Below are 11,802 nucleotides of genomic sequence, written 5' to 3'. Positions count from 1 at the left end.
GCTCCAGAAGGAAAAAAGATGCATTAAGAGCCAAGGGTGTAAACTTTTGAACAGAATGAAGATGTGTACATTTTTCTTATTTTGCCTAAATATCATATTTTTTTCATTTAGTACTGCCCTTCAGAAGCTACAGAAGATACATATATGTTCCCCAGAAGACCAAATAAGTTAAATTTACCCTGATCTTCAGATTCAAAAAGTTTTCACCACCGGCTTTTAATGCATTGTGTTTCCTTGTGGAGCGTCAGTGAGCGTTTGAACCTTCTGTAATAGTTGAGTTCCTAAATTCCTTATAATCATACAGTCACTAGGCGCTTTTCCATTACAGATTTGCACAAAACTTTGGGGACAACTAGCACTAAACAAAAAACACAGCTGTGGATCATTCAGGTAACAACACAGTATTAGGAATCAAGTGTATGTAAACTTTTGTACTGGGGCATTTTTATAAATTGAACTTATCTCTTGTGGACTATATGTAAATCTTTTATGTGAAATATCTTATTCACGTCAGTACTAAATAAAAAATAACATGCATTTTGTATGATCCATCTTATTTTGATCAAATAATTAACATTTCGCAAATTCTGTAATGTGTATGTAAACATTTTGACTTTATATATTATGTGTAATTAAATAATAATTTATAAACACAAAATTCATTATTTGATTTGCCAATATGTTTAAATTTCGGTGTGAAATGTGACCTGCCATTGATAGGTTTACATGTCCACATATGTAAGTGAGTGAAGAGATGTGACAAAATTAGCTTGTTCCTGTTATAATGAACACAGCACAGTGTCAGGAGGTGTTTGGTCTGCAGGGCAGATAGATTGTAGCACAGTGATAATCATATCAAACTGAATGTTTCAAATTATGGCTCTCTCAACAAGCCTCAAAGCCGTTAGAGCAACTATACTGAGCAATTTGTACAATTGCTGGTTGTAGGTTTATATTTAGAGCTACTCTTTAATGAGTGTAATTTACAGTATATTCTGAGGGTCATATATGCTGCTTTTGAAGCCTGTCTAGATTTCTTTTGTCCTAGATTTGATGTTGGAATGCACAGCATGAAGCTAGTTATATCTACTACAGTCCTTTTTCCATTGCGTCAAAAATGACAAATTAAAGTGGACAGGTAGTGAGATGACGTCTGAGTGGGTCACCATTACGGGACCCTGTTTTTTGCACAGTGCAGAAAATGAGTGTTCCTCAATGAAATGTCTTCTTTTCGTGCTGTTCTGAAAAAGCTGCGTAACAAGGATCTGTCCTGACGCATCTGTTACTCGTGGACAAAAGGCTTCAATTTTCCCTATAAAACCAACAAAAATGCAATATTTCCATATTTTCCTTTTTTATTCATAAATGTTATCATTATCAGATACAGTACAGCAGAAGGAGATGGACCACTTGTAGAGAAACACATAAAAGAAAATACAACCGTAACTGTGGGAATGAAAATCCCACCCTTCAGTTAAAAAAGCCAATCCCCTTTTAATTACAGATGTAATTTAAATAATTATATATTTTATATAAAATTCTGTTGTTCAGGACAACTGTTCAGGACAAACAAAGGACTCATGAACAACTATCACTAAACACAAAAAAACACCTGTGAATCACTCAGGTAACAACACAGTATTAAGAATCATGATTTCTTTTTTTAAACTAAAAATATTACCATTTCGCAGACTCTGCAAGGTGTATGTAAACTTTTGACTTCAACTGTATATATTTCCAATGTTTCCACCAAGTGAACTGATGTGTATTATTAAGTAAATCGTACTAATATTTAACATATTTTTTGATGGTCACTTCCTCTGTTTTCTTTTCATTCTGAGCATGGCAGTTTAACTTCAGGCCTTTTCAATCTCTTCACTTGCTTCTTATTTCTTTGATGTTTTGCAGGATTAAATGCATGTCAGTGTTTGCAATCGATATTTTAAATGGCACATATCAATTTAGGCGAAGTCTAGACATCAAATGGTCAACGTACATGATATTTTGGCGGCTGTGTTGTAGTCATGGTTACATGATCACCATAATGCTGTGTAATTATGGTAATTTTGTCTTATTTTATTCAGTGGAGTTGGATAATCTGACAACGAATTTACTTCAACTTTTGATATGAAGTCTGAGATAATTTGAAGTTTAAATGATGATAGGGCCATTACTCTCATTAAAAGCAGAATCAAAATTTAAAACCATCGTGAATTACCAGACAGGGGACATAATATGTGGATAATATTGTGCAAAGAGCAAAAAGAAAAGGTAAAAGCAGAGGTAATTAAAGGGACAAACAGAAAATGTATCGTTTGCAAGGGGTAAATTAGCCTTGACCTTTTACACAAGCAGAAAGCAAAGTTTCCAAAAGAGCTGTGTCAAACTAAATTGTTTAGACACTTTTTACTCTTCCATATTTCTTATTTTCATATTTAGAGGGATAGTTCACCCAAAAAATATTGTGTCATCATTTACTTAACCTCACATCATTCCAAACCTGTGTGACTTTCTTTGCAGAATACAAAAGAAGATATTTTAAAGAACAGTGGGATCCAAACAACGCTAGATGACACAATTTAAAATTTTTGGTAACCATCCGCTCCTTCCCTCCTCTCTTTTTTTCAGTTTGGCTTGACCAAAACTCTACCAAGTCCTATATTGCCGACATTGGCATTTTTAAAGGGATAGTTCATCCAAAAATGCAAATTGCCCCATGGTTTACTCACCCTCAAGCCATCCTAGGTGTACTTTATTCTTTCAGACAAATACAATCATAGTTACATTTAAAATGTCCTGGCTCTTCTAAGCTTTATAATGACAGTGAATGGGTGTTCAGATTTTAAAGCAAAGTGCATCCATCCATCATAAAAAGTACTCCACATGGCTCAGGGGAATTAATGAAGGCCTTCGGAAGAGAATCAATGCGTTTGTGTAAGAGAAATATCCATATTTAAAACTTTATAAACTGCAATCTGTAGCTTTCGCTAACTGTCGTATGCATGTTCACGAAAGAGTAGTGTTCCAGCGAAATGACGAATGCAGAAATGCAGTGGAGAGAGCAAAAAAAAAAAAAACACCGGTAACGAATTTGTAAAGAAAAATGTCTGAGGATTTTGATATAAGCCAAGATTATTATAAAGGTTTAAATATGGTTATTTTTCTTACAAAAATGCAGCGATTTACTTCAAAAGGCTTTTATTAACCCCCAGAGGCATGTGGAGTACTTTTTATGATGGATGAATGCACTTTATTTTGCTTCAAAATCTCAACACCCATTCACTACCACTATAAAGCTTAGAAGAGCTAGGATGTTTTTTATGAAAGTCATAAACACCTAGACTAAACCATGGGGTAATTTTAATTTTTGGATGAGCTATCTCTTTAAATCTACTTGAGCACAAGAACATCTCTAGTGTTCTTCCCAAAATACTGAATCAAGGACGAATGGCACAATGTTAAATGTCACTGGCCACCTTCCTCTATTCCTCATTTAATGAATTCTGTTTAATATTTTATATCTTTTTTTCTGCTGAGCTTGTTAATATACGAACACAGTTGTCAGTCTTTAAAAAATCGGTTTGTCCTTTCGTCCGATTGCCACAATGTTATATTGATTAGCTGGGCGTTTTGTATGAATGTCGGTACTTTTCTGAAAGTTAACTTCATGTAGCAGTAGAAATGTGCTAGGGAGAGAATAATTATGTTTAAATAGACCAATTAGACATCAGTGCTGCATTATGCAGAGCAGTGTTTGAAAATTCATGCAAATCAAAAAAGATTTTCAGAAACCGCCACTTTCATAAGACAATGAATAATAATGAATTCAACTTAATGAGTCTTTCGTGAGCCGGTACATTTATTTTATTCAGAAAGAGGATTTAAAATAGATTCTTTTAGTTTAACCCTGGATAATAACACAAATGCAAAATAGCAACTACACATATAATAGTTAGAATATGGATTCTAACATGTTTGATTGAAAGATTCAGCAAGAGTACACAAGTATATCAAGGATAATGGCAAGCGTTTACCAAACTGAGACGACAATTACAGCACAATTAAACATACTGAACACTTTATACATTTGTTTTAGGCAGAACAGAGCTTTAAAATTATATATGATATGCATTAACACTTAAGAACGCTTGAAACCATCTCTTCAGACCCATTTGTGACCCTGGACTACAAAACTAGTCATAAGTCGCACAGGTATATTACAATACATTGGATGGGTCAAAATTATCGATTTTTCTTTTATGCCAAAAACCATTAGGATATTAAGTAAAGATCATGTTCCATGAAAAAATTTCCTACGGTAAATATATCAAAACTTAATTTTGATCAGTAATATGCATTGCTTAGGACTTCATTTGTCCTAAAGGTGATTTTCTCAATATTTTTATTTTTATGCACCCTCAGATTCCAGATTTTCAAATAGTTGTATTTTGACTAAATGTTGTCCTATCCTAACAAACCATACATCAACGGAAAGCTTTTCAAAGTGATATTTATGACTAGTTGTGGTCCAAGGTCACATTTATGTAACTTTCTAAAAACCACTAAACTATCAATAAAATAGCCTACTCATTGACACCAGACTGCAAACACGACTAGCCATCAAAACAAAACAAAACAGAGACCAGTTTTCACATTAACAACACTAAGATATTATATTCAAAACCCAAAACACAACATATCCATGTAGGATAATTGAATACACAGTCAACTGTAATTAAGATAAAGAAAATAAGCAACTTTTTTTTCCACATTTGATGAGAAACCATGTACAAACACATGTGGTGGGATTTAGCTTATCAGCAAGGATGGTTCACAAATACAATCATATGCTGTCTACCCATTTATGATACAAGAAAGTGAAGATTCATCCATCAGATGTGAAGTATTTTTCTCATACATTCATTTACTTAGTACTCTAAATAAGCTGTACTTGAAAGTGTCATGTTTATTATATTTCAAGCTGAATAAGTCTTAAAATACTTTGTTTTATATGCAGATCAAAGTCATTAACAACCCAGTCTCATGATGAAAACGTACCTCTGGGAACCTTTACACAAGATGCGAAATTGGTGGCACTAAAAGAGTGTTTGTTTGTTTTTCCACAAAACAAATGAACGTACATATGGTACGTTTTATGTGACATTGTTTTTGTAGGTGTCACCACAGTTTTAAACTTTAAAACTGTTTAAAGGTTTATATATAAAGTATTTTAAAACTTTAAACACATTTTAAAATACCGTACCATCTGCACTACACCTGAACCTGCCCGATAATATCAACAAAAGTGAATGTGATGTAAAAACACAATCATGCCGTTTAAGCATGTTTTTTTGATCTCTCATCTTTCGGCTCTTCGTAATCATGTTTTTGACAGAATTCATACCCAAGGATTCTGCATCCTAAGTCCAATTCCATCAGTTGAGCTGTAATCACAACTGTGTTTGAAAACGAAAGTTCTCGCTGTTTAGACGCCTCTAGTGTTCATTTCTGGAGAAAACTGCAGTGGTATGTACTTACTGGTATGTATTTCGCTTCTTGCAAAAAAGTTCCCACAGGTATGTTTTCATCATGAGAACAGGTAGGTCATTAAATAAAAGTAAGGCATTTATACTGCCCTCCAAAGGCAAAACGCAGTAACTACACATTTGGTCAAAATTGAGTTAAGGCTTAAAATGGACTTTGTGACAACTGTTTTGTCTTGTGGCAAAGTCTCCTGGTTAAATTGTGTCCTGTTGCAGAGAAACGAGAGTTTCAACATGTTTGACTAGCTGGTGTAAAAATTTTAAAGGCTTCAGTGTTGGCGTAGTTACTGCACTTTGCCTTTGGAGGGCAGTATAGGCTGATTCCACCTAAAAGTCTACACAGTACACTCTGGCATTTTATTTTATTTTTATATTTCTCTGTAGGTTTCGAGCTGCAGGACGTAGTGTCATTGGCTTAACCAATACCTTGAGTTTTGGAGGGGGACTCTTTGTTTTAAACGTCCAATGGCAATCAAGAGGAAACATGTAAGGAAACAATGATCCTAGTTGGAGTGTTGCCAAGTCTGTGTTTTCCCCACAGAATTGGACTACTTTTACACTGTTGCCGCACGTTATTTTTTTAGTCCACAGGTTAAAGCGATCTCACCTACCATGAGAATGTGGTTTCAAAACGTGGAAAAATGTGATTGGGCTAGTTTTGATTAGCAATTAGGATCGTTTTATTTAGCAGACCTGGCAACCTTGTCCAGTTGGTGTCACTGATGGAACATAAATTACAATTAGCTTTGAGAATGACTCAACTAAAAACATCTTACATAAATAAAAGCTGTAGATGTAATAATGTAAAAAAAATTATATCTATTTTATCTATTTTCTATATCTTTTTATTCATGCATTAATTCGTTCAACTGCTTATTTACATTCAATTTACATAGTCTAAATTTATTTAGGTAATTTCAGTCAAAATGACGGAAAAAATGGTCTATGCTTCCATTGTAAGTTTAGATGGTAAGCATTGTGTATTATATAAATATATATATATATATTTATATACAGTGGGACGTAAACTAAGTTAACTCTCATTGAACATTCTTGTAACAGCTGAAACTGCACAATAAAGCAGTTTCAGCATTTTTTCCCCAGGGGTCTGCAGGGGGAAAAGGCCACTCATTAATCACAATGGCAACCCCTAAAGATATTTTCAAATCAATATGTACTTCAATTCACCCTGCATTACATATGCAGTAAACTGCAATTTTAATTAAGAATCATGACTTTAGCAGATAATGCAACTGTGCAATTTATGTAATGCTGGTTTCAGAAGGAGCTGTTTGGCAAGTGAACGAGATAGGAAGATGAATTTGACTGCAACTTTTTAAAATAAAGATAAAGTGACTATTTCAAAGTGCTGTCCCTGCAGTTCGATGTGTAGTGTTACGACAGATCGCTAGTATTCAAAGATTTATGGTGTGTGTAGCTGTTGTGAGTTTATCAGGCCTGACTGAAAGTTTCCTTCCGAAAGTCACAGTCTTCTGGATACAGAAGCTTCTTATCAGGAAACAGCTCGTCTGTCGGTGTCAAATCGTCTATCTCAGTTGAAAAATGCCCTGTGCTTTCCACCGTTGACGTTTCCTTAGCAACACTGTAGGTTAGTGCCACACTATAGGCTGCCTTGTTCGCCTGGGCGTTGCGTCCGCAGCGGCAGAGCCTTCTAAAGGCGGCGCGGAACTTTTGAGACATTGCGTTGTAGATAAGAGGGTTAATGGCACTGTTGAGGTAGACACATGTGCGGCAGAACAGCAGAAACCAGGTGTCCAGGTAGGCTTCTTGCAGGAAGGAGTTGACCACCACCAGAGTGCGGTATGGCATCCAAAGCACAGCGAACAGAATAACCACCACTGCCAGCATTTTTGTAACCTTTTGTGAAGAAATCACAGTAACAGTGTTATGAAACTCATAAGTTACTGTAGTTCAGTGCAAAACATAACGTCTGACAGTCTATCTGTCTGTCTGTCTGCTCTCTGTCTGTCTGTCTATCTATCTATCTATCTATCTATCTGTCTGTCTGTCTGTCTGTCGTCTGTCTGTCTGTCTGTCTGTCTGTCTGTCTGTCTGTCTGTCTGTCCGTCCGTCTGTCCAATCTATCTGATCTATCTGTCTGTCTGTCTGTCTGTCTGTCTGTCTGTCTGTCTGTCTGTCTGTCTGTCTGTCCAATCTATCTAGTCTGTCTGTCTGTCTGTCTGTCTGTCTGTCTGTCTGTCTGTCTGTCTGTCTGTCTGTCTGTCTGTCTGTCTGTCTGTCTGTCTGTCTGTCCAATCTGTCTGTCTGTCTGTCTGTCTGTCTGTCTGTCTGTCTGTCTGTCTGTCTATCTATCCAATCTATCTATCTATCTGCTCTGTCTGTCTATCCATCTGTCTGTCCATCTGTCTGACTATCTATCTATCTGCTGTCTGTCTATCCATCTGCTCTGTCTGTCTATCCATCTGTCTGTCCATCTATCTGTCTCTCTGTTCATCTGTCTGTCCATCTGTCTGACTATCTATCTATCTGCTCTCTGTCTGTGTATTTGTCTGTCTGTGTCCATCCATCCGTCCATCTGTCTGCTCTCTATCTATCTATCTATCTGCTCCGTCTGTCCATCCATCTGACTATCTATCTATCTATCTGTCTGTCTGTCTGTCTGTCTGTCTGTCTGTCTGTCTGTCTGTCTGTCTGTCTGTCTGTCTGTCCGATCTATCTGTCTGTCTGTCTATCTATCCAATCTATCTGCTCTGTCTGTCTATCCATCTGTCTGTTCATCTGTCTGACTATCTATCTATCAGTCTATCTGCTCTGTCTGTCTATCCATCTGTCTGTCCATCTGTCTGACTATGTATCTATCAGTCTATCTGCTCTGTCTGTCTATCCATCTGCTCTGTCCGTCTGTCTATCCATCTATCTGCCTCTCTGTTCATCTGTCTGTCCATCCTCTCTGTCTGTCTATCCATCTGTCTGTCCATCTATCTGTCTCTCTGACAGGTGCTTGAGCACCTGCCCTTTTGGCCACTAGTGATCAAAGTGCCCTTTTGTTAAGATTTTTTATTTTTTATTTTTTTGGTAATAATATAAAAATAAAAAAATAACGAATTCGCGACAGCCTGCCCAATCGAACTATTAGTAAAATTAATTTACATTGTTTTAGCTGTAAAAAGAAAGACCCTCACGTGACGACCCCACCCAGAAGTTCAGGGCGATCCGAATCCGATCACGTTTATAACACCAAGGATAGACACGTTCGTGGCTGCTGGTAAGTGGTGTTTTCACCAGATTTGATGTTACTTATAAGAATGACCTGAAGAAAAGAGATTATGCACGAGTATTTATATTATTTTTTATAGCTTGTGCATGTGTAGTCTGCTCTGAAATAGCTGTCGATAATGTTAATGTCGTCATGTAAACAAAAGTGCATTTTCACTTCGTGAATTGTTCTTGCATTTTGGGGGAGAAAAGGACGTAATGGGCATCTTGGGTCTGTTTTTTTCTTTGTTTATGTAATGCAGAGCTCGCAAAATCGCTAGCCTGATGTCCCGGGGCTACTATGTTTTCCTGTCGGGCTACCAAAATAGTTAACTGGACTGCCCGATGGGCCATCGTAAAGTAGAGGGCTCCTGCAGGTCCTTAAAAACTCCTCAATTAGGTTGTATCAAATTTAAAGCCATAAAAAGTTTTTTATATGTTAAATAGAATAAGAAAATACTTAATTATAATTTAGGAGGTCTTATATTTGGGGACGGAAAGACCTACGTTTTTATGCAGCAAACACATAGAGTTGTAAATGTGAAATAAGTTAATGTGCCTTCTAAAAACAATTAAGACAGTAATATTTATGTTTTAAATAAATATAATAAATGATAAGCTCGATTGATCCTTTTTAATGGTATAAAGGTGTATAAGATATTTTTTTTTGTGTGTGAACCTGTATCTGAATTATAAATCATGCTATTTTATGCCTTAATATCCTACCGTCTACAATCTTACAATACAATACATCAGGGGCAACATATATTTTCAATAGTGACCACACAGGTTTGAATATAACAGCTGTTCTTTATTATTGTGTTTAACAGAGAGAAGAAAATCTTTAGGTTTCACAATTTAATACACAATAATTTCTAATCAAAATGAATAGGTCCAAAGAAAATATTTTTAATCTTTTAAACATTAAAATGTTTTTTTATGTTCCGTTTTTTTTCTCAAAACTGCTTCACAGCATTGGCTGCTAGAAGCCTCTGTAATAATATGTATATAAGCAAGGAATGTGTCACAATATACAGTACAGTATTGCTGTACTGATGTTTTGAGCACAGCCCTATTTAGAGAGCCCCTTTTGTAGTGATAAAATATTAATAATTCTATTGTGTGAGTCCTGAACTAAACATAAATGCAATTAAAACTTCGAATAATGCATTATTTGTCTTATTAATGACATTGTTACTTGTTACGTAAGTAACTGGATGCCTACAATGAGGTGATGGACCCGAGGGGCTCTTTAATGTCTTGCTCCAGGTGCCCTTTTTATACTTTGAGCACCTGCCCCTTTAAAGGTCTCTGCACGGCCCTGATCTATCTATCTATCTATCTATCTATCTATATGGATGGATGGTCTATCCCCTAATTTATCATTTCATCGAACCTGCACAAAAAATAAATGTAGAATTTTGCTGTATTTTAATCATAAACAATTGTATTTCAATTCATGCAGAATTCATGTAATGAACAAAAAGCGTGTTTCTCTATTATTTCTCTGATATACTACATTTAGAGCATATTTTGTTCTTTCCAAATCTAAAAGTTTTAATACTTAGGATCCACTCACCTGTCTTCTGGATGCTGCAGTTGTGCTGGAACAGCGGCTGGAATTCTTCATCTTGTTCTTTTGGGCTTTGGAAAAGTTGTCATGCCCGTTCTTGTCGTCCTTGAGGTCCGACGGGAGAGGATTAAGAAACAAGATTCTTGCAATGAGGCCGTACAGGACAGTAGCAAGAGTGAGAGGCAGAACAAAAAAGATGCCAAAATCGAAAAAATATATGGGTAAGTAAAGGTTTCTGGACACTTTGTAAGCGCACGTGATTATAGTCACATCTTTGTAGAGCACCTGTTGGATGTCGGACAGGTAAAACCACATTACGCAGTAAAGCGACGTGAAAACCCAAACTCCAAAAATAATCTTCTTCGCGCGGGAGAGCGTACATAAAAACTGAGCTTTGATCGGGTGACATATAGCGATGTATCGCTCTATAGTAAACGCTGTTATGGAGCACGAGGATGCGTTGATTCCTAGATACTGGAAGTATGTGATGCACAAGCACCCTGCGTGTCCAAAAATCCATGAACCGAACAAACTGTCCGCCATGCTCGGCAGACCGGCTGCGATCAGCACCATCAGGTCTGCGACAGCCAAACTAACCAGATAGCCATTGGTCGGGGTCCGCATATGTTTGGTGGTGAGGACCACCAGGATGACCATCACGTTTCCAACTATCCCGAGAGCGCATATGATGAAAACTATGAGGACGCTGATCACCTTATATTCGACACTGCGGTCAGTCCAAATTTCCAGAGTCTCGTTGAATACTGTGAAGTTCTCCATTCTCAAAAAATCTCCAAAATGGTTATTATAATTATTATAATTTTAATTCCGTTGTGTTGACATAACTTAAACGCGGCTCATCCTTAGAACTTTGCTTGTGCTTGATTTGCGAGTTCAGTTATTGTTTTGTTTTTGGTCATCAAAAAAAAAAAAAAATTACATTCATTTACAATTTTAAATCAGAACATAAATCACATAATCGATCTCCAGAGTTGACTCTCTTCTAAATGAAATGGAATAGACTGAAGACAGATGTGCTCTCTGCTGTTGCTGTAGATCAGATGATGGATCTCCTGAACATGGTGCTGAATTTAGTCTCGCCTTTGGCTGCGTGATCAGAAAGGGGGCGTTTTACGCATGCATACAATTCAGTCAAGTGAAACCTGGCGTAATATTTTGAGCTATATACATTATCTTATGACCTTGGTTAATTTTTTAAAAGGTTTTATGATCCTATTATTATTCTGTGTCACTGAAGTGCTACACAAGTTTTGATTTACAGACTAAGATAAGAAAAAGGTCTCATTAATGTACCTTTGCGACGTTATTTAGGATCAATAGGCTACTTTTTCCACAGCTGTGTATAGTGTGGGAATTGACCATATGTACGGAGCGTTCTTTAGAACTTCCGCGTAATGATAAACCAGCTCGTAAACTTCTGCTGAAGCT

At 36.4% G+C, this 11,802-nt stretch overlaps 1 protein-coding gene across 1 annotated transcript; it reads right to left on the bottom strand.

Annotated features, from left to right (window-relative positions):
- Positions 1–3,856: 3,856 nt before the first annotated feature.
- Positions 3,857–11,391, bottom strand: trhrb (thyrotropin-releasing hormone receptor b). Its single transcript, XM_073821897.1, has 2 exons — positions 10,360–11,391; positions 3,857–7,421 (listed from the first exon to the last, which is right to left on the bottom strand). The coding sequence occupies exons 1-2, from the start codon at positions 11,131–11,133 to the stop codon at positions 6,996–6,998; spliced, it is 1,200 nt and encodes a 399-aa protein (XP_073677998.1). The 5' UTR covers positions 11,134–11,391; the 3' UTR covers positions 3,857–6,995.
- Between the last annotated feature and the right edge of the window lie 411 nt (positions 11,392–11,802).

This window comes from Garra rufa, chromosome 17, assembly GCF_049309525.1.
Source record: "Garra rufa chromosome 17, GarRuf1.0, whole genome shotgun sequence".
In the NCBI taxonomy this organism is placed as follows: Eukaryota; Metazoa; Chordata; class Actinopteri; order Cypriniformes; family Cyprinidae; genus Garra; species Garra rufa.
Note: the sequence above shows the minus strand (reverse complement) of the source record. Positions and strands in the feature narration are given on the sequence as shown.

Excerpts from the sequence above, each read along its gene's own strand:
- trhrb (XM_073821897.1), bottom strand. The coding sequence starts at position 11,133 with ATGGAGAACTTCACAGTATTCAACGAGACTCTGGAAATTTGGACTGAC. Across the intron at positions 7,422-10,359 it reads CTGCAGCATCCAGAAGACAG|GTTACAAAAATGCTGGCAGT; the intron begins GTGAGTGGATCC and ends TCTTCACAAAAG.